Source organism: Phyllosticta capitalensis, assembly GCF_038381095.1.
Source record: "Phyllosticta capitalensis strain CBS 128856 chromosome Unknown BKA78scaffold_1, whole genome shotgun sequence".
In the NCBI taxonomy this organism is placed as follows: domain Eukaryota; kingdom Fungi; phylum Ascomycota; class Dothideomycetes; order Botryosphaeriales; family Phyllostictaceae; genus Phyllosticta; species Phyllosticta capitalensis.
Genome location: NW_027117439.1, coordinates 2,090,896 through 2,112,609, shown reverse-complemented (window position 1 = coordinate 2,112,609; position 21,714 = coordinate 2,090,896). Strand labels below are relative to the sequence as shown.

The 21,714-nt window shown below is 54.4% G+C and overlaps 7 protein-coding genes across 7 annotated transcripts; 4 read left to right on the top strand and 3 right to left on the bottom strand.

Annotated features, from left to right (window-relative positions):
- Positions 1 to 5,519: 5,519 nt before the first annotated feature.
- BKA78DRAFT_13158 (autophagy-related protein 11-domain-containing protein) lies at positions 5,520 to 9,850 on the bottom strand. Its single transcript, XM_066882601.1, has 2 exons — positions 9,564 to 9,850; positions 5,520 to 9,513 (listed from the first exon to the last, which is right to left on the bottom strand). Exons 1-2 carry the CDS (start codon positions 9,741 to 9,743, stop codon positions 5,578 to 5,580), a joined length of 4,116 nt encoding a protein of 1,371 aa, XP_066749429.1. The 5' UTR covers positions 9,744 to 9,850; the 3' UTR covers positions 5,520 to 5,577.
- Positions 9,851 to 9,939: 89 nt separating this feature from the next.
- Positions 9,940 to 11,117, top strand: BKA78DRAFT_13148 (uncharacterized protein). The gene is made up of 2 exons (XM_066882599.1): positions 9,940 to 10,183; positions 10,337 to 11,117. Exons 1-2 carry the CDS (start codon positions 10,015 to 10,017, stop codon positions 11,023 to 11,025), a joined length of 858 nt encoding a protein of 285 aa, XP_066749428.1. The 5' UTR covers positions 9,940 to 10,014; the 3' UTR covers positions 11,026 to 11,117.
- Positions 11,118 to 11,390: 273 nt separating this feature from the next.
- On the bottom strand, positions 11,391 to 12,747 carry BKA78DRAFT_13136 (cyclin-like protein). Its single transcript, XM_066882595.1, has 2 exons — positions 12,349 to 12,747; positions 11,391 to 12,282 (listed from the first exon to the last, which is right to left on the bottom strand). Exons 1-2 carry the CDS (start codon positions 12,598 to 12,600, stop codon positions 11,623 to 11,625), a joined length of 912 nt encoding a protein of 303 aa, XP_066749427.1. The 5' UTR covers positions 12,601 to 12,747; the 3' UTR covers positions 11,391 to 11,622.
- A 774-nt stretch (positions 12,748 to 13,521) lies between these two features.
- BKA78DRAFT_291387 (chitin binding domain-containing protein) lies at positions 13,522 to 14,268 on the top strand (the record flags this gene model as incomplete). The annotated part of the gene is made up of 1 exon (XM_066885892.1): positions 13,522 to 14,268. One exon carries the CDS (start codon positions 13,522 to 13,524, stop codon positions 14,266 to 14,268), a length of 747 nt encoding a protein of 248 aa, XP_066749426.1.
- An 876-nt stretch (positions 14,269 to 15,144) lies between these two features.
- BKA78DRAFT_302664 (uncharacterized protein) lies at positions 15,145 to 16,769 on the bottom strand. The gene has a single exon (XM_066887460.1). The coding sequence runs from the start codon at positions 16,656 to 16,658 to the stop codon at positions 15,552 to 15,554; it is 1,107 nt and encodes a 368-aa protein (XP_066749425.1). The 5' UTR covers positions 16,659 to 16,769; the 3' UTR covers positions 15,145 to 15,551.
- A 269-nt stretch (positions 16,770 to 17,038) lies between these two features.
- On the top strand, positions 17,039 to 18,595 carry BKA78DRAFT_291385 (cation efflux family-domain-containing protein; the record flags this gene model as incomplete). The annotated part of the gene is made up of 3 exons (XM_066885891.1): positions 17,039 to 17,401; positions 17,457 to 17,806; positions 17,866 to 18,595. 3 exons carry the CDS (start codon positions 17,039 to 17,041, stop codon positions 18,593 to 18,595), a joined length of 1,443 nt encoding a protein of 480 aa, XP_066749424.1.
- A 710-nt stretch (positions 18,596 to 19,305) lies between these two features.
- Positions 19,306 to 20,688, top strand: BKA78DRAFT_13091 (FAS1 domain-containing protein). The gene is made up of 3 exons (XM_066882586.1): positions 19,306 to 19,723; positions 19,773 to 19,962; positions 20,012 to 20,688. Exons 1-3 carry the CDS (start codon positions 19,461 to 19,463, stop codon positions 20,444 to 20,446), a joined length of 888 nt encoding a protein of 295 aa, XP_066749423.1. The 5' UTR covers positions 19,306 to 19,460; the 3' UTR covers positions 20,447 to 20,688.
- Positions 20,689 to 21,714: the final 1,026 nt, after the last annotated feature.

Sequence of the window (21,714 nt, the reverse complement as noted above, 5' to 3'; positions counted from 1 at the left end):
GAGAGAGAAAGAGGACGAAGGTTTGTTAGCAACCTGCATGCCCTCTCGACCCGCTCAAGTCCGCTGACAAACGACAGCGAAACTCCTCGTTCGCTGTTCAACCTTTCTCATCCGATCGTTCTCAGCTCGTGTCAACCCCAAGTCCAACCTCATTTGCCCAGCCAGTAGTCGTTCCCCTTACCTCCCAACCCACGGACAATATGGGCTGGTGGGATGATTTTGCGAATAACCTCGCCACGGACCTTGGTCCGCTCATTTCGCTCTTTGGAGAAGCACCAACGATGCAGTACTTGAGCGAGACGACAACATCAGAAGACATTATCATCTTTTCCATGGCACCGATTGGAATCCTGACAGCAGTCGTTTCCGCAATCCGTGTCTGCGGATCACCATCTCTCCGTGCTTTTATCGGACGGGCACAAGAAGGAGCAGGTGCTGCAGAAGTTGAACTTTGTAGCTCCAGCTCCCGAAACGTGGGTGAGCTTTTCAACAGCGGAGGCGGTATCGCTCGTGTCTTTGGGCGTCCGAAGCTTCTCGAGATCATGCATGACCCTCAAGCTGCGGAGGAGGACTTTCGCTGTACTGATCCGAAAGAGCAAGGAACTGCTGGAATTTATCTACCATCGGAGTACTTCGGCAGCGAACGCAGCAAAAAAGAATGGAAAGAGATCTCTAGAAACGGACAAGAGGTGAAAAGAGGGCAGCTGAAGTATGATGATGCAAGCTCGAAGAGTCTCGAGCCACGTGGGCAACAAATAGAACCAGACAACGACCAGCCATACCTCGACATCGAACGCCAATCAAGTTCCGGGCGAACTGTACAGGCAGGGAATAGCGTCATGGAAAGTGCTGGACATGAAGACCTGAGAAATACGAAAGCGGCAGTCCCTTCTCCTGGTTTTGCTCCGAGTCCAAACATATCCCTCAATGTTGGTATTAACCCAGTCGCCAGGAAATGGTTCATTCTTTCTGCTGCACTTGGAATAGTACTGCAGTCTGCTGTTCTCGTCTGGGCAGCCGTTGCTCGATATAAGTTCAATCTAGTCCAGAGTGACTCGACTGCGGGATATGCAGTTCCAGCGACTGTGATTGGCACAGTGATGGTATCCTTCGGAGTGGGACTTTGTGCATACCTTGTTGATGGGAGCACAAATGAAAGACGGTTCCAACGGACGCCTGGTACAACGCGGCTATTCTGGATTCAACCAGGAAACCAACAACTCGGCGATCAAATGTTCGACTCTTTCGCTGTTAAAGGAGACCTTTACAGAAATTACATCACTTCGTGGAAGAAAACGCCGGAGGAGGAGAAAGAGGATAAGGAAAGAATCAAAAGAAGATGGGGAAAGGTGCTGAAAGTCCTTACCCGTCTTGAAGAACGAGCCAAATGCAGCCAATACTTCGGAGCTTCAACGTGGCACTGGTTTCTGCGAAAGTGCCAAAGATTCTTTTTCGAAGGCACTGTGTGGATCGCCATATTTACCACACTCATTGGATTTATCCTGCAATTCTTGGGACTTAGAGCCAGTCATTCGTCTGTTTCGGTATTTCAACTGGGCGTTATGCTGCTTATGAGTATTGTTCGAGGGCTACTCCGTACAGAACGTTTGGAGGAGGGAGCAAATCTGATGAAAGAAGACAGCCGCAAAATAAGAGAAGGGGCAGATGAGAACTCAGAAGACCCCGAAACTTACATTGGACACGAAATATCTTGGCTTGCTCTAAGATTGCATCGTACCGGAGAGGAACGGACATGGACAGTTGCTTGTTTTGATTCCGCCTCTTCGACAAAAGACTTGCCGTTCACACGCGTCATATCGCGCCTTTGGCGCTACCCGATCTCTGAAAGCAAGATAGAGATTGCTCCAACTTCAGTATCAATTTCATTCGAAGGAAGCCGGCAGATCATTGGTTTCAAACAACACGACGTTGGGAAGAATCATGACCAGAACGGAATTTCCGACCATGATTTAAGACTAGAGTGGCTCCGAAAACAACGATGCGATGAGAGTAAAGAGCATCCGCAACCTACACACGACGCTGTCGAAGTATTCCTCTATCGGACCAGACTTGCCCATCTGACTAAAGACTGGGATGATAAATTTGTTGCTGGGCGAGAAGTTGCCAGACGACTTGCCCAAGCAATTGAAGAAACTGCCGACATCATTTTCGCCAAGTTCAACCTCATTCCGGAATGGGAAAATGTCGCAAAGATATACTGGCCAGTTCAGTGCCAAATCGAGGGCTCTTCCGGAGCAAAAGATATATTCCTATCACTCGAACGCGACCTGACCTCAACTGAAGATCCGGGGCACTGGAAAGTCGATATATGCGAACTAGAGGCCGTCCTTGGACTTTGGTTATGGGCAATTCAAGGAAAGGGCATCCAGTCAACAACCCGACTTCTGTGGCAGTGGAGCAGACACGATCAGTTCAATCTTTCCGAAGACCTGATCACTACGTACGGTTTCGATGCCTGGCGCGAGAGGAAACAACCCACCGTCCGGAAAGCGAATATCGAATCCAATGCCACCGAAACATGGCAGTTATCGACTAGACTCTCAACACCACAATTGTGCGCACAAGAACTTTATTCATTCTTCTTTACATCGATTGCAAACACATTCAACTCTGTGGGTGGGAAAGATACTGTCATCCGCGCACAGCAATTCTACTTGAAGAATCAAAACATAGCAATGATTCAGGCAGCATTCGCCGATAGCGGCCTAGGATCGCAAGATGATGCATGGGCCTGTATCTTCCCAGTACTAAACACACATCAAAAGCTAGCTTCAATATTTCACTTCATCATTGACGCTCGACTTTCGTCCATGGTCCACCAGAAAGTGACACATCAAGGTGTGCAAGTCCTCAACAACGTAGAAAGCAATGGACGGCAAAAACTTGCAGAAACAGGGATGAAAATAGATCTACGAATGAACAACTGGAGAAATGGAGAGGCCATAAATGCAAAAAACAGCGCAGGAAGTACAGCCCTACACCTTGCGATCAAATTTCAATGCGGATCGATTGCTCAGAAGCTTCTGGAGATCGGAGCAGATTCGAATTTGGCCGACAAGGACGGAGAAACACCATTATTGACAGCTGTGTCACAAAACTCGGAGGACCACGTCAAGATCTTGCTCGAAAATGACGCTGATCCAGGCAAACCAGGTTATGATGGGGACGCACCTCTTCACCGAGCGGCTAGACATGGTTACTCGCAGCTTGTCTTGATTCTCCTTGACAAAAAGGTTGATATCAATCTCCCTGGCAAAGGTGGAGCAACCGCACTTCACCAAGCATCAGAGCACTTTAAAGTTGAAGTGTTGGAGATTCTACTTCAAAAGGGTGCCAATCCAAACATACCAGATCACAACGGAAGCACACCGCTGAAGAGGGCAGCCAATTTTGGATATCTGAGTGGTGTTCAAATGCTTCTTGATAAAGGTGCAGATGTAGAATGTCCTGACGTAAACGGAGAAACACCACTGCACAAAGCAGTAGGGTGGAAAAGTTGCTTGGAAATATTTCAGCTACTGCTTGGTTCAGGTGCAAATCCAAACGCCAGAACCATCACTGGAGATACACCACTGCACTATGGAATCGGCGGGCATGGCACCGAGGAAGTGGTCGAAAAACTTCTTGCTGCAGGCGCTAAACCAAATGTTCAGAACAACTCTGGAGAAACGCCACTGGACAAGGCTGTTGATTATGGATTATGGGTGGTATGATGCGGCCAAATTGCTCCTTGATGCGGGCGCGGACCCTACTATCAAGGACAAAGCAGGAGAAACAATACTGGATCGTCAAAAGCGATACAACAATAAAGACAGAATTGCAATTCTGGAAGAGGCCGAGAAGAGATGGTTCGCATCGCAGGCGCGGGAGAAATCACCGACTGACGGAAAATAGCTTGAGGAACAACACCAGTCTTTCTTTTTCCGTTTTCCCTTCAGTTTCCTTCCATGTGGCTGCCTCTACTCCCACATCCAATCTACGCCTTGTGGAATCGAGATTCCCTCGTCGAAGCTCAGCAAAAGTTTGCATCAAATGATCCTTATTAGCTGGAGCATCAAGTCGCAATATCACCAAATTTCCCATTGTACAAAACCTTCCTTTGTTTATTCTCTGCGGACCTTGAGCTTCTTGCGTTCAAGGCGGTTCGTGTACAGCGGTTCAAATGATTAGACACATGGAGTTATGGTGTTGGTACGTCTTTCCTTGACTTGTGACGACCTTCATGCGATCCGAAGTGATATTACGATGTGGACAGTTGAATTCAAGTGACTGAACAAGAGTTGAAACCCGAGATGAACGTAGATTGTTGGATGGCGAGTCGAATCTGAAGCTCCCAAATTTCCATACAGCAATGGGCGACGGAAGAAAGCGCCAACCAGCCAGGACTGTCACAAGTCATGCAATGCTTAAGCACTTGGTTGCTCACCGTCACCATTCTTCCTGCAAAAAGAGTGTTTCTATGTCATGGGTTCCAGGAGCTCGAATGCTCCTGAGCTCCTAAGGTCTGCCTTAGCCAATCCGAAGCCTCAGTTCTTTGAAGCTTTTGTGCTTGCTGTCAGCAAAAGTTCGTATAGATCATCACTCCCGGCAACGGCGTTAAGAGAAACGATATATCTCTTTCTCTCTACAGCTCACAACGCGAATTTTGACCCATCAACGACTACGATACCACACGACACCCAATCACCGCCACAAGACTCCTCGACAACACCCAACAACGCCTCCACTTCCCCGCCACACCTATATGCAAGAAGAGACATCCAAGAATAAACAAAGCAAAAAAGAACCGAAACAAACCCATCTACAAACCAGACGGGCCCCCAAGCCGCACCTGACACATGACAAGACAACCCCTGCGGACAGCAAGACGTAGACCCATCGTGAGACAACGAACAGACCAAACGTAGACGCAAGCGGCATCTCCACCACACACTCGCGGCAATGCCATTGCTCTACGCTACCTGCTTCGCCTTACCCGCTTGCATCCTCGACCAGCAGTCAGCAACGTACCCCTCACTCCGCTCAGTCCCTTCCCCTTCCCCGCTCATAACTAATGTCTAAACTCCACAACGAGTCAAAGAAGCCACTGCGCCGCTTCGGCTGCTGCGGCTGCTCTGCGGTTCCCTGCCCCTGCGCTGCCGCATCCGCCCCTCGACTTTGCGTTCCGTTTCCATTGCTTTCGCTAGCGGCGGCGCTGACGCTCCTTCTACCGTTACTGTCTACGGGTCGCTCGCGTTCGCCGCCGCGGAGCCGGTGCGGCACGCTGGACGCCATGGGGGCAGAGGATGAGGCCGAGGCGAGGGCTTGCTGTGCGCGGCTGGGCGTTGGGGTGGGTGTTGCTGATGACGTTGAGGGTTGTGCTTGGGCCGTTGGAGTGGATAGAGTTGAGGGAGGCATCGGCGGCGCGAAGATGTCAGCCTATTGTGGAAGAAGTCAGTAAAGTCGTCAAACAAGGCGATCATGACCGGCCGCCAGTCTGCCTGCTCGTCCATCCGTCATGGCCGCGGACAGGACAAATTGTAAGGAATGGGCAGACTACATCTATTCGGCGCGCCGTCACGGTCCCAGGAGCTGGTCTGTCCTGACCTGTTCGGTGGCAGCATCGCCACTGTCTTCTCCGCCATTGATGTCACCAACATGAGTTTGCGGTCCGGGGCCAGCCGTCGAACTGCTGCTGCTGCCGGCTGTCGTCGCGTCGTTGCTCGATCCGCCGTTAGCGATTTCGGAGCCGCCGGCCGTCGCTGTCGTAGTACCATTGCGAGCTGTGGTCACGGCAGGGACGCTGCGCTTGCTGGTGCCGCTGCTTCGACGCGAGTCCAGGCTCTTGTTCAGCGTCTTGCTGGCGTCATTTCCAATCAGGCCCTTCTTCATGCGGATGCTGCCACGGGCATCGACTTTGGTGCTGTCGACTGTGACTTTACCCAAACCAGGCGTCAGCGGCGCACCAACCTTTTCTTCTGCCGCCTCGACCAAGTGCCAGCGCAGGCCGTCCGAAAGCTCGAATGGGTTGTCGTCTTCAAAGGAGACACCGGAGCGTTCGGACGTGATACTGCGGCCATCGCTGTTGAGACCACGCGTGCCGTCCATCGTCTTGGACAGGTCGACAACACGCTCTTCCACCTTGGTGATCCGGGCAACAAGCCACTCCTTGTTATGGAGACGATGACTCTCTTGCTCGTGAAGGAAGTAGTGAGGTGCACCGACATTGAAAGCAGCCCAAGGCCTCGTGGCTTGGTTCCTTGTGGGGAGGAAGAGGGCGAGGTCACCCTCTTTGAAGCCGCGAATCGCAATCTTTTCATGTGCCTCCGACTGATAGCGGTGCGACTTGTCGCGGTATGTTCGCGCTTCGCGCTGCCACTTGCGCGCCGTATGCTCCATGTCGCGCATCCGCTTGGTGATGGTATCGCTGAACGTCTCAATGTCAAAGCGGGAGAGTGCCTTGACGAAAGAGGCGTATCCAGTCGGGTCATCTGAATCACTTCGCTCGGTCCATCTGAGAAGAGCGTCTATCTCCCCCTCGTCGATCAGCTTCTTGTTCATCAGGCTGTTGGACTGACTGCGAGTCATTGCAAGAGACCCATCAGGCAGAACAGTGCTGGTTCCAGACATCTTGGACGCTCGCTGAACAACCATCTGGTTGTCTTGCTGCGTCACAACAAAACCTAGAGTTTCGAGAAGTCTGTGGAGACGGTCATTGTTGGCAAGAAGCTTTTCTGACAGTTCCCGAGTCCGTTTGGCATGCAGCTCTGATCGAGAGGCGCCATTTGTAGAACTGGCTTGCAGTGAGTTGTGCTTCTCATGGAGCTCAGCTAGAGATTTCTCCAATCCAGCAACACGAGCCTTTGCCTCGGCGAGCTCGACAGAAAGCCGCTCGACCTTGGTCTCCTCGTCCGTAAGACGTTGACGAAGAGTTTCAGCTCCAGACTCGCCCTCGGTGAACTTGGTACGGAGGTCCTCAAGGTGACCTCTCTCATCTTTGAGCTCATTGGCAAGCGCCAGAGCCTTTGCGCTCTCAGCAGCAAGTTCTTCGCTCTTCTTGGAAATATCTGCCTCACGAGACTTGACCTCAGCCTCGAGTTCGTTCCGTTGCTTGGCGGCAGCAGTCGTCAGAGCCTCGTTCTCTGCCTTGGCTTTCTCAACAGCTTCTGCCAACTCGCGAGCGTAATCCTTCGAACGCAGGGCGACCTTCTCGAGTTCGGCTGCCAGAAGAGCACTACTGTCTGGTGGAGAATCGTCCTTGGAAAGCGAAGTAAAGGCATTGACCAGAGTGGTATGCCTCTCAGCGCTCGTAGCTTCACGCTCCTTGACCGTCTGCTGAAGCTTTTGCAATTCGCTGGTTACCTTTTCGGCGCGCTGCTTCTCAGTCTCCAGCTCTCCATCAAATTCCTTCCTAAGCTGCTCCATGTCCGCCTCTATCGATTGTCGTCTTGTTTCGTGTTCGACTCGCTCGTTGTCTCTACTGCCGAGGTTCCTGTCGAGCTCCTCTTCCAGCTCCTCGTTGCGATACTTCAATCTGCGCATCTCTGCTTCCAAGGACCGGCGTTCCTCGGCCCAGTCCTTTTGCATGGAGTCAATATTCTCCATGAGGTCCTTGTTGGTCGAGGCGCGCTCTTCTACATGCCGCTGGAGGTCGTCGTGGCGGGCCGAATGCTCCTTTTCAAGACTCATCCTAGCTTCCCTCTCTGTCGCAAGTTCGGCCTCCAGCTGAGCGATGCGCTTAACCAACGCCTTTTCTTCTGCGGTCCTGGTGGCCGAGTAGCGACGTGACGAGACAGAAGATTGGCGGGAAAGATTCTCTTGGGGTCTTGGGGAAGACGCCGTTGGATATGGCTCCATTGTTGGAGTCTCTGGAGTTTGGGAAGACGGTGGTGGAGCACCTCCGCTAGCAATGGACACTCGACTGATGGTGCTTTGTCGGTGCAACAAATCCTCGAGTTTACGGACCCTGCTCTTTGAACTCTTGAGTTCCTCCTCCATCTTGGACATGGTCTCCCTCAAAACTCGAGTTTCGTTCTCACCTCGCATCAATAGAGAGCCCTTGCCCAAAGCTGCTTCGTGGATGCTGCCCGTCTTGAAGCCTTTGGCGTGCTTGATCTGCTGCCGTGTTGGTCGATCGAGGTCCTTGAAAAGCTGCACAAGCGGCTCCACAATCTGCTCGAATCCTCCGATGCTTCCAATCAAGCTGAGATACTCCTGGAATTCTTGACGCGTAACCATGGGCCAACCAACATCTTGACCGCGAACGTTGATGTCGATTCCAAGGGCGCTATCATGTGCAGCATCAACATTGACCACATCCGCATGATTCTTGAGCCACCGCTTCCTCCTACGATCTTCTTCCTCCCTGTAACCGGCAATTTCCTCCGCCAAGGACGAAGAATCTTTGCGCAGCCTCTCTGCCCACTCGTGTCTTCTTACGGCTTCGATCAAGAGAACTCCATAGATGTACGGAACCTTTGAAATAATGGAAAGGGCCTCCAGTGCTTCTTGGCTCTCAGGCGCAATATCAATCGATGAAAGGGATTGATTCGCCGTGGCAAGGGTAGATTCGATTGCGGCAATCGTCTGCATGTGCTCGATAGCTCGGCGGACAGCGTGATTCTTTTGCTCAACAGCACGGCGTTCGCATTCACTAATCTCCTTGGCGACCTCTGCGAGGTTGGGCAGGTAACTGCGCGTGTGCAACAGAGCCATTTTGGAAACCTGAGTCACTGACTTGGGGGCCGCTGGCAAGCTGAGAGCGTGCTCATAATCAGAAGCCACCTTCTTGACAATGACATCCACCTCCTCCATCAGGCGTTGTGGCTCTTCCCTGTACGAGTACTGCGATCGTGACTGGCTTTGATCGATGGCCTCCTGAAATTGGTTGTATTCTCCTCTAATCTTGTCAATCTGATCGTCCATGTCCGCAATCTTACCCCCCAGCTCTTCCAACACAGTGTTGCTGAGGGAGGCTGCCCGGCGCGCTCGCTCGGCATTCGCAAAAGTATCCAGAGTGGTGCGAGCATCGCCCTTGCGAACCTTCTTGGGTGTATCGTCATTCGCCGCAAAAAAGCGCTTGAAGGGCTCGCGAGCGGGGATGGCCTTGAGCTTCACCAGATCGGTCTCCCAGGACTTGAGGCATTCATCCTGCTCTTTTGCGACCGCCTCAAACCACGCACGTGCTTCTGCTTGTTTTTGTTCCAGGCTTTGAATATGCGCCTCGTGGTTGCTGGCCGCGACGCGCACTCCGCGCTCGACAACGTCCAGCTCCTCAATGTAAAATGTGGCGCTTTGTGCTATACCGCGACATCGGGTTTGAAGGCTCAGTGCCCAGTCGCGGCGCGCTTTGTACAGGCTTTGCCATGACGACAAGACGTTGGGATTCTCGAGGGTGTCTGGAGGATTGGTTGGGACAAAAGGTTCGGGCGAGGGAGCAGGAGGTACGATTGCGTCAACGTCTTGCGGGGCAGGAAGCGCAAAGAGGTCGCGGTCGTAGAGATATATTTCCTTCTAGATTGCAAGTTAGAAAGCGCGAGTTTCGGGAGTCGACATGGACATGCCTCGGTCAGAAGGGTCTGGAGTTTGACATGTTTGCCGCGCGGGGTGAGCAGTATCTGGTCCGGGGGCGGGATCTTGGTGGCATTGTTGATCCAGCTCTTCAAGGCATCCAGGGAGCTGAAGACGACCGGGGCAGCTTCGAGGCGCTGGCCCGAGTGGGCGACGAAGACTTGCAACGACATGCGCCCTCTACGGTGGGTGTCGTTGTCGCGGTAGTGGACAGCAGTCGGGGTGGCATTCAACAGGCATGGACTCGCGGCCAGGAGGGCCGTCGGGCGGTGATGATATGGGAGGTAGGGAAGGGAAGGGTAACGGCGAAGTGAGGTAAGCCAACGCACAAGGCCATGCCACAAATGACCTAATGGCGCGCCACGCGACCACTAGCCACAGCTCAAACAACCACACTTCCGCCCGAGACACCCATCTTCATCGTCACGCGTCGCCAGCGACGGTATGGACTCCGACGCGCCTCCTCACGCGCAGCTCGTCGATCTCGACTCGCTCGACACGCCTGCCAGCAATGCCGTCACGCTGACCGAAAAAGAGACGCTCGTGCTGCGCCTGTGGGACCAACTGCGCGAGCTGGAGCTGGAACGCGCCGTGCTCGATGCTGAGAAGAGAGGCAAGTGATGACTTTTAATCCTTGCTTTTTCTGTCGTAGTCATATCTCTCGCTCCTTTTTCAACCAATCATTTTCCCAAAAGAAAACAAAAAGATGCCTTTCTCCGATTCATAGACTAACGCTATACAGCATCGCCATCATCCACCACAGAAGCCTCACAAGACGCGCTTCTCGCCGCCCAGCGCGACGCTCTTGATTCTCGTGCAACGTACCTCTTACGCAACAGAATCACCGACCAAGTCATCACCACCGACCCCATTATCAAGGCAGTCCACACCACAAACACTTCACCCACCACCTCACCAAACCCCCTTGCCCCCCTTAACGCCCGCCTTCTCCCCCTGATCCACACCCGCGATGTCCTCTCCCTTTCACATGCTCAACTCACCACGGCCCTCGGCGCAACTGCTACCGAGCTTGCCAATGCCAGCGCAGCCGTCACAGCCGCCAACTCGCGCAACAGAGCATTGGCAGCGACACTGCTCGAGCTCACGGCGCAGAAGAGCAAAAAGGGCCGAGGCGCTGGCTCGGTGCGCGAGTACCTTGACGGGCTAGAGCAACATCCAAAGACTGGAGGCGAAGGAGACGACGACGACGCTATGCAGGGAATCGAAACTGCTCACGCCATTCCGGATGCGCTGAAAAAAGAGCTCGAAGCCGCCGAGCGTGAGATGCGCGACGCCCGGCGGCGGTGGCGGGTCATGAAAGGCGTGGCAGCGGGCGTCGTGGTAGGAAGCGGGGTGGACTGGGCCGAAGATGAAGGCTTGAGGGGCTTGGTAATGGGGGCCGACGACGATGAGGAGCTGAACTTTGAGGGCGAAGGTGTGGCGATGGAACAGTAAGAGACGCCAGCAAAACGAAGTGCTTGAAAGAGTCGGAAGCGCCAGTCGTGGTCTTTGAGATACCCCCTTTCTTTGCCTTGTGGATAGCCTGGGCTGTAGCCGCAGGTGTTGCAATATCCATGTTGGCTCTCATAAAAAGGAACTAGCAGCGCAAAGTCGGTTTTGGGACGATCCCGCGTCTTGTCAAAAGGCGCGTGTTTCACTTGGGCGGTGATCGTTGAAGCTCTTGCGTATTTTCTTGTAGGTCAGGATCGGTTGTTTCGTTTTTGGTTCTACTCGCAATATTCCGATGTCTGATCCGCGGCACTGAATATTGCCGTCGGCGGTTTGAGAAACGGACATGTTCCACGCCAACACTTCCTCGGCGACGCAAATCCGCTCACGTGCTGGACACCGACGTCAAAGGGCAATATAGCAGTCGGCATCTCGATCTCATGTCGCATGAGAGCGCGAGAGGCAGAATTCCGGTGCCGTCGACGCAGATCTTCTGCCCAAGTGCTAGGCTTTCTTCTGCCGGGCGGTTTGTCTGCTGGACCTTACTAAGATTGTCCGGATCCTGGACAACTGGGCGTTTCCACGTTGATGTCAAACTGTTGTTCAAGCAGGGCCTGATTCGGTTGCTTCGAGCATTTGCCTCCTCTCCAATTCAGCCTCCACATCCTCCAGAGTCAAGGGGACTTTTCTGCGACCCCATTTTGCCTTTTCCTCTTGAGCGAAACCAGCAATGCTCATGAGCGCGACGACAAGGAAGCCGAGCTCTTCTCGATCCGTGTCGAACACCTCCCACCACTCTTCGCCCGGCAATTTGACTCCAACCTGGCGCGCCGACAAGTAAATAGCCGCCGTGGCGATTTGCGCCGGCTGGTGGGTCACGTATATGAGCTGCGGGCTTAGGAGAGCGGTGTTGAGATGCGCAAACGCTTGCCTGGCGAGGTCTTTCCCTGTGCCCGTATCCAATTTGATTCCGAGGGTTTGGAGGTAGTTGATGCAGATGGTGTACGGAAGAGCGACGTGAGTCTCAAAACCGAGTACACGCAGAATATGAGCTTCTGTCCTCATCAAAAGAGTACGGAGAGCATGGTAGGTTCCTTCGGATACGTAGTAGGATTCTGCATCCGATCGTTCATGGAATTTTTCAGGTGCCACGAATGTAGAAGGGAACGAGTCCAAATATGCGTAGACATTGATCACGCTCCTTGGGCTTTTTGGAAATGCAGAAACCTTGGATACCATGTATAGGCAGGCAGCCGAAACGTCCTGGACAATGTCAATAAAATTCCACCTATCACATTACGTGGATTCCGAGGGGCCATGGAAATAAACCTTTGCCCCGTATTCCAGAAGACTTCCACCATCAGCACCGACCCAGAAGCGCATAAACGTCACAATGGCCTGAGCAATAATGTCCTGGGGTAAGCGAAGTAATACGCCCGCAAGTTGGGTCAACCGAGCGCCTGCGAAGCGAATCGAGTCCTCAAGGTCGGCAGGGACGCCATCGAGTTGCGATCCAGACTGAGCGAGCTGACCAGGAGCTGCAAGCGGGTTCGAGAGTTGCGATGTTTGAGTTGGCGCCATGGCTGCGGTGAGTGTTGTTGATGATGGATCGGGATGCCGTCCGGGTGCTAGCCGACCTCATCTCAGCGGGCGGCGGAACGTCGGACCGTCAAGACTTGCAGTTAGCGCCGAGGCGACGCCCCTTTCACATCGTTTACTTGAACGACCACCCATTGTGTTGCTTTTCTGCTCCATCTCAAGTCTCGACCTCGCCATCATTTGGAAGCTGGAGGGCATAATCTCGCCTACAATTTACAATTGATTGTTCTTGTGCTCAAATTTTTCTCTCTGCTCTTCAAATTTGTCCACAGCCACTTTGGCGTTGACTGCAAGCCTGAACTAACGTCAAACAGCAAGACTTTCGCGCCCAGCGCCCTCATCCTCCTCTCGTCATCTGCGGCAGCATGACCCCGTGCGCAGCGCCGCGGCCAGATGGGTCCAGAAGTTGTAGTAAACTTGAGACGCGCTTTGGCGAGGCACGCCCCCTTGACGTCTCTTAGCGAGCCTTCTTTGCGACAACATGCGCACGGAGACGGCCAGGAGCCAGGCACAGCGTCTTGAACGTCCTCCAGCCTCACCCTTTCGGCATACAGCCGCCCAATCAATGAAACGCCTGATGGTATCCGCAGTCTTTGCGGCCTGCTGCCCGCCGGTCGAGCTTCCCCATCCAGCACTTCTCCTCGAGAGCGTGCACAAAGCTTTCTCGGCGTGTAGGTAGGTATATTTGGCCTTGGATCCGCCTCACAAGGCTCCTTTCCTTTCGTTCTCTACACCAAGGCGTGCCATCCATACCTCCCTCTTGTCTTCACTCGCTCTTTCCGGTCTGTGACCACCCTTCTCTCTCTATACCTACATTCTTTTCTCTGGTACAGGTACCAGTCCAATCGTGAAACCTCACCAGCTTGACGCTACCACTCATTCCAACCGAAAAACACCGCCAAAATGAAGTCTTCCTTCGTCGTCCTTCCGGCTCTTGCTTCCGCCGTCTACGGCCACGGTTTCGTCACCACGCCCCAGGCCCGTATGCCCGGCACTGCCATGTCCTCCGCCTGCGGTGAGCAGGTCTACAACAACCAAAAGTCGGACAACTACGGCAACGTCCAGGGCGAGCTTCAGGTCGCCCAGTCGCAGAGCGACTACAAGGCCGCCGAGTGCGACATCTGGCTCTGCAAGGGTTACAAGTTTGCCGACAATAAGGACAATGTCCAAAAATACACCGCCGGCCAGAAGGTCTCCATGGTCGTCGACGTCCGCGCTCCCCACACCGGTGTCGCCAACGTCTCGATTGTCGACACGGCCAGCAACTCGGTCATTGGCAGCGCGCTGAAGAGCTGGGACGTCTACGCCTCGACCGCCACCGGTGTCACCGACGACGACAAGAACTTTGACATCACCATCCCCTCCGACCTCGGCTCCAAGTGCAGCACCGCCGGTGACTGCGTCATCCAGTGGTACTGGTACGCCGAGTCCATTGACCAGACCTACGAGTCTTGCGTCGACTTCACCGTCTCGGGCTCCGGATCCGGCTCCTCGACCAGCTCGAGCTCCTCTTCGGGCACCTCGGCCTCCGCCGCTGCGGCCAACGTTGCCAGCACTCCCTCGGCCTCCAAGTCTGCTTGCTCCAAGAAGGCCAAGCGCACCGCTGCTGCCGGCGAGGCCAGGAACCACCCCCGTGACTTCATGGCCTAAGCGCCTCACCGCACGCACGTACCTGATCGCGTGTGACAGGCTCACATGAAGAACAACAATTCGAAACGGAACATGTGTGAGGGAACAATTGTACTTGTTGCACGTGTTGGATTGGAGACCATTTGCGCGGATTTTTCCCCCCTTCAGAAGAGAGAGGCAGATATGGATGGATGCTACAACGCTACATACGCTTTGTGCTTTGCTTGCAGTCCGACTGATTGATTGAACATTCAATGTGAATATTAACTACTGCAATATTTGGTAAAACGGGCTTTTATGCCTCTGATAGCTTTGTTGTTGTGAGCAGTGTGAAGAATAACTCATTGTCATGTTGCCCTTTGGCTCTCCAAAATCCCCGCCGTTCTCGACCTCCATCGATTCCTCTCATCTTATTCCACTCTCCCAAACGCCCCATCTCCTGACCAAATCAACATCGTTCTACTCCCGTCCCATCTGCCGGCACATCCGTCATCCGTCTTCCCGAACGCCCCAGCAAGCCTGGCCCCTCTCTCCACCCCATCCCCCCGTTCCCCACAAATGACGCCGCCCAGTCTCACTGCGCTACATAGCGGCGTCGAGCACGAGTTGTGACGCTGGTGGGCCTGACCCAACGCGCCAGCGTACAGATCGACCGACCCCTGGAGGCCAAGAAAGCTTGTTGGGCCGGCCCGTCCAGCGCTAGTTGTCTTCGTGTGCCTTGTCAGTATTAATTTACGTAGAGGCAGGGAGGGATGGGGGAATGGAGATGGGGTGACTGCGGTCGAGGATTTGGGCTACACGCGAAGGGAGATGTGCAGAGACTTTTGGGGTTGGCCTGTAAAGTGGTCAGGGGGTCTTGAGAGAGGAGCGCGATATGCCTCCACAAGGGCGACTAGTGTGGATGTGGCTCATAGGAGCATTCAAAGAATCAAATGGATGTGTGTATCAGCATAGAGACAAGATCTCCAACGCCATAGAGCCAGAAGACTCTGGCATTGGAACTTCGAAAGGGATAGCTACCGAGACCATTCAGGTACCTTGGAGTTGACATTTCCTGGCCCACAGCCTCACTGTGCCATTCATGTCGAGACTACTGATTCAATGCATGAATTAAAGGCCCAAAATTCCATTGGTCGAATATTAAAAACTAAGTCTGGACACAGATCAAAGTCTCCGTTGCGGAAACGTCTGCTGTTGGGTATCAAATTCGCCTTCGCCACCTCCAAGTTGCGTGGCTCCAATCGTACAAAAGCCCTCCAAGTGTCTTCATGATTTCATAACGCGCGTCGCATCCAGTCCATGCATCAACTCTCCTCGCCCACGACTTTGGCATGTCGAAAGTACTTCATGCCGACCCATGCGATGACGACCCAAACCCACGCCATCACAGCCGTCAGTACCATGAGCGCGGGATAGTATCCAACAATGGGTAGTGTCGGGTCGTCTTCGAGTTCGGGCGGCGCGTACGGCGTCTCGCCTACGTCCCACGCCCAGCTCCAAACTTCCATGCAGCTGCCCATGCCGACTACGAATACGACCCACGTCACGATGACCACGACCCAACCCCACCACTCGGTTTCGCTGTAGTCCCATTCGTCAATGTCCAACGTCGCAGGCGGTAATGCGAGTGGTGACGAGTGCCGCGTCGCCGGCGTGATGGTTTTTGTGGAGCGACGGCGCTGGACAGAGCCCGGAGGAAAGTAGCTCGAGGACAGGTGGTTGGGGATGGGCGGGCGAGAAGTGTAGGGAAGCGAGTCGTTGTCGTCGTCGGTGGTGCTGGCGTAGGGATTGGACACGGGCGAGGATATGGGCGAGGCAAGGACGGGACGCGAGGGTTCTTGGTCGGGGGACATTGCCTTGGAGGGAGCGCTCCAGCCGCTTTCGGAAGACGAAGTGGCAGAAGGGTTGGAGTAGGTAAAAGGCCGCGGTGGATAGTGTGTCGTCGATTGCTGAGGTTGCTGTTGCTGTTGCTGTTGCTGCTGGGAATCTGGTGCCGCCGGTTGGCTCGAGGCCAAATTATCTTTGAGTGAGGAAGCCATGCGCTGGGAGTCGTTGGAGCGTTGGCGGCCGGTGCCGAGGAGGGCAGTCTTTCTCAAGGAGCCTTTACGTCGGCGGCCCACGGTCTGGCGCACGGCTTGCAGGTGGGTGGAAGGAGTGATGCGTTTTGGTGTTGTTCCAGTTGGGGGCGCCTCCTCCTTTCGGGCCTCGGCGGGGAGAGGCAAAGGGAGAGGCAGTTCCTCGCACGAACTGCGCAGGAATGGCAGCTTAGACAGGAGGTTTCCAGACAGTGTGCGTCCATGACCGCTCGTTGGGCTCTTGATGTCTCCCCCATGTCCCGATCTGGATGTCTTGAATTGGACGTCAAAGTCGTCGGCGCTCCCGGTGGTTGGCCCTTTGGCGGTCTGGTCCATCTCCCATGTCTTTATCGCATCGCTACGATACCAATTGGCGGACAGATGGACGGGCGACGAGCATGGAGGTATCGGCAGGACGACGAGAGAAGGTGTTGAAAAGAAGACGGCGACAAAGAGAAGCGCCAGGCGTCCTGCGCAGCGACATTCATCTGATGGAGCCTGAGGTGCGCACGCGGCCGGCGAGCGAGTCATGAGGCGACAGGGATGTTTGCCCTCTCGGTCGTTATCGCTCCTCCGCGCTTCCAATCGTCCTCCGCATTTCACATCTCACCCTACCGCCGTCTTGGTTCTTTCAGGTACTGTTTTGATCCGACTCGTCCTCCAGACACAGCCAATCGCGGCGCGTCTTCCCTTCCATCCTCCTCCAACTCTTCGCCATGGTTTCCGCCACCGACATCCCGATTCTCGTCCCACCGCGCACGCCCACACCACCTTCCGACGATGATCACCAAGTGGGCCTCGGATTGAACGGACCACTGCTCGTCGAGCTATCGCAGGACCCCGATGCTCTTTCACCGCTCTCCGCAACCTTTCCTCAGAGCATCTCAGCACCAGCGGCCGGCGCGTCGACCTCTTCTCGTGGCCAGCTCACTCCGCGTACGCCTACGAGATACAACTTCATGGACTCTACATCTGGGGATGGCAGCGCGTCTGCCGGGAACAGTCCGGAGCTGGCGAGGAACCCATTCAACTTCCAGCCGCAGCAATATGTCGTGGGCGGCAAGTCTCCTCCGAAATCTGTAAGTGAAGGCTCTCAATTCTTTGCGCACGCGCGCGGAGCTAACTCAACTCCAGGACCTTGGAAGACGTCGCGGACACAAGTACAAGCACAGCAGCGTTTCCCATCAGATATTCCTTGAACCCGCGCCTCGCGAACCCCTCAAGGTCCCGGCATCACTTCCATTGCCAACCTTCGCCGAGGTCCGTAGCAGCATGACCCCCGAGCAAAAGCTCCGAGTCCTTTGGTGCGGATGCCACTTGCTCGTGGGTGGCTATGTCAAGTACAATGCCCAAGGATCGACCGCCATGACGGCCCTGTCGCACTTGATGTTCTACGACTTCGTGGGCGCTGCGGTATGCTGCATTGCAGATATTGGAAGCAATTTCGAATGTTGGAGACGCACGAGCCTGAAGCGGCCATTTGGGTACGTTGGGCCAACAGCCGGCAGAACCCAGTCTCGGCACATGGCTGACAGCGATCTAGGTTTGAGAGATTCGAGGTGCTCGCGGGTCTGGCAATGGCTGTAATTCTTCTTTTTACAGGCTTTGACTTGGTCAGTCACAATCTGCAGCACGCTCTTGAAAACAGTGGTGGTCATGAAGCCCATCACTCCCATCCTGCCCATTCCAATGAGCGAGTCTCGGCAGGCAGCGTCGACACTGCTGCCCTGGCTGCCATTGTGGCAACACTCATCTCTGCTATCGTGCTCAAGAACCATGCTCGCATTTCCAAGGTATTGCAGTTTGCGTACCTTGAGTCGCTGCCATCAGTTCTCAGCAACCCATCCCACTTTCTCACCCTGTCTTGCTCATCACTCCTCCTTCTCCTCCCGCTCCTCTCGATCAAGATGTACATCTGGTTGGATCGCACCATCACTGCCACAGTCGCCATTTCAATGACGACGTTGGGATGTCGCCTAATGTGGAACCTTGGCCGCATCCTGATGATGTCTTACTCCGGGCCCGGCCTGGAGAGTCTCTTGCGCATGATCGAAGCCGATCCGGCCGTATCGAACGTTGAAGAAGCCAAAGTTTGGCAAGTTCACTACGGTCTGTGTCAAGCAAACTTCAAGCTGCGGGTTCGGAGTTTAGATGACATGGCCAGGTTGCGGGAGCGAATCCAAAGTCTTGTTCGCAACAAGCTTGGCGGAGGTTATGGGGCCGGTGGGCAGAAATGGGAAGTGAGTACGCAATTGTTGTTGGACAAGGACTAAAGAGACAAAAACAAGCGCATTGACAGGCTTGATGCCCTCGATCCAGGGCACAGACCGGCGCAAATCGACATTTGCGGCAATGCCCAACATTTTCGATTCAGTCCATGATGTCAATTGATGTCTTATGGGCAGGGCTGAGACTCTTGACTTCTCTCGCATCCCTGCAGAGTCACGTGGAGCGGAGACCGCTTACCTCCGACTGTCCATACGTTTTGTCAGCCACAGCCACGCCTCTTGCAGTTTGCGAGCCATGGCAGAAATCTTGGATGTTTTTCCGTCTTCTTCAGGGTGCACCCCGACCACCAGATCGCCGTGCCAGATCCCTGTCTGCTGACCACGCCTGCTTGATCGAACCTTATGTGGCTAAACGGCTGGCGTCCAACCGTCGACTTTCACCCTTGGCACCTCAATTACCAATTATTCGTCATGGACCAACTCCTTACGTTATTCGCATGTCCCACTGGCAGCTTCAGCCTGTTGGACTGTAAACACCAACCCCCGTCAATATACGTGCTTCACAGCGGCAGGTCCCCGCCCCTCCCGAGCCTTGAATAGTGAGCTTGGCCGAATTCGCGAGGCATCCGGACGAGCCGTTCTCGGAAACTGCCAATGCCCGGGTCGTCTGAATGGTCTAGTATAGTCGTCATCCATTTCTTCGTGCCTCGCGCCCCTCGCGCCAATGTCTTCGGGTCTGCCACTGCCAACGGGCCAGCCTGCGTGATGGGTCGGAAAATGCGGCGGAGCATCCTAGCCTAATTGATTGTTAGTTTTGGGGATACCTTCTCGAATCGTGCCTGCCTATATATGAGGTGCCCCCATCCATTCGTGAGAGCAAGCGTCTAATCCAGCATTGCGAGACCTCAAGATGCATTTCAAGAATATCCTTCTGGCGGCCTTTGCCGGCGTTTGCTCTGTCCAGGCGCAGAGCATTGTCGACATCCTGAACAACACTCCGGAGCTCTCGACCTTGAAGTCGCTCGTCACGATGTTCCCGGATCTCGTCGATACGCTCTCTTCGGCTAGGGAGATTACTGTTGTTGCTCCGAGCAATGATGCCTTTCAAAAGTTCCTGAGCGAAAACCCCGGCGCGGATCAGAATCAGGACCTCGTCAAGAACTTGCTTACCTAGTAAGTGGTGCAGTCTGCTTTATTTGAGAAAGAGGATTAATCAAGATAGCCACGTGATTACTGGCGTCTACGAGTCTTCTGCCATCACTGGCAGCCCTGGACCAGTGTTTGTGCCTACCTTGCTCACCAGCTCGGAGTACTCTTTGGTCACTGGAGGTCAACGGGTAGGAGCACAAGCCAAGGACGGCGGCGTAGTGTTTACCTCCGGTCTCTTGAAGGAGTCGACAGTTACGACAGCTGTGAGTCAAGTAAAAGCTACGCAAGTTTCTCAAGCTCATCAGTATATAGGACGTCAAATTTGACGGTGGTGTTGCCCACATTGTCAGCGAGGTCTTGACCATCCCCGCAAAGACGTCCGATACTGCTACGGCGGCTGGCCTTACCCAACTCGTCGGCGCTCTCACAACGGCTGGTCTTGTTGACACTGTTGACACTACCCCTGACCTCACGGTATTCGCCCCCAATGACGACGCTTTTGCTGCTATCATGAGCACCGTCTCCGGCGCTTCGCGTCAGGACCTCATCAACATCTTGACCTACCACGTCGTTGCGGGCACTGTTGCGTACAGCCCGACTCTCCAGGATGGTCAGCAGATTCCTACCCTCAACGGCGCTTCAGTTACGGTCAAGATTTCCGGTAGCACTGTCATGATTAACGACGCGACGGTTGTCATTGCCAACGCACTCACCAAGAACGGCGTTGCCCACGTGATTGACAAGTAAGTAACACCCACCCCAAGCATGCATGCACCCCTACCCCGGTCATGATCCCCCCACCCTCGTGCCCCTTGGTCGGTCTCCTTTGGTATGAAGCGCGCATCCTCACACGGCCTTTTACTCCGCTTAGGGTCCTTATGCCCTCGTCCGGCGGAAGAAGGGGTGGCCGGCGCAAGAAGTATGGCGGTTCTTGCGGCGGAGGTCATCCGTACGAGGCCTAAGCCAGCTTTGGGCTCGCGTCACGAGATTGAGTTGCTTCTACATCTGCGTCGGCCACTGCCACTGCTGTTATCCGTTGGAAATCCCACGTCACTCCTTTCTCCTCCCACGATCTGACTCCGCCCCCTCCCTCCCTTCCGTCTCGTCCTCCGATCTCGACTCCGTCCACCTGTCAGCAAAAGCCAGACCATTCCGGACCTACCACGGGCGCACTGGACCATTCTTTCCTACTTTCTCTACTTCTCGTCTCCTCGCCTCTCATTTAACGTAATGTCAAAATCAAAACTGACACAACCCTCCCTCCACAGAGTCCTCAACCCCGCAGGCATGGCAGGCGCCAACACGGGCGGCGCGGGCAACATGGGCGGTGGCGGCGGCGCGGCTGCTGGCGGTGGAAACATGGGCAACATGCCCGGCATGAACAACCAGACCAACGTCACGACGCCGGGCACCAACTTCACCGCTCCCGGCGCGCCCACCCCCACCACCACGCCCGTTGTTTCGACTGGTGCTGCTGTGCCGAACTGGGGCGGCATGGCTGTCGACAAGGCCATGGCTGCTGGATTTGCGGCGCTGGCTATCGGCGCTGCTATCTAAACGCTTTTGACTGTTGATAGCTTGTCGTTGCCGCTTGTTTGTTCAAGAAGCGTGCGACAGCCCCCCCTCTTCTTTTCTTCGACTCTTGCGGAGGTCAGTGTTGCGGATGGAAATGGTAATGCTTAGTTGGGCAACTGCCCCCGTGGGGTTCATTTCTCTCATTCTCAGATGAAGCATACGAAAGGACATGTCGCGGTTGCGAAACCGAAAAATATCTGACAGCTGTCACGGATGATGAGTTGGTGGGCATATACATATCTCAGGGGTAATTGTGGTGGCAGTGGTGGACAGCAGCAGTACTAGTAACAACAGTCTTGATGACGACGAAGTTCTCGCTGGCGGTTTGAGGCTTTTTGTGCTGCGTTTTCTCTTCGCGTCGGTCTTTGCATGTGGCCATTGTTGATGGTCCAAATATTCCAAGTCAATGGAATCGAGACAGATGAATATGAGTTCAATCT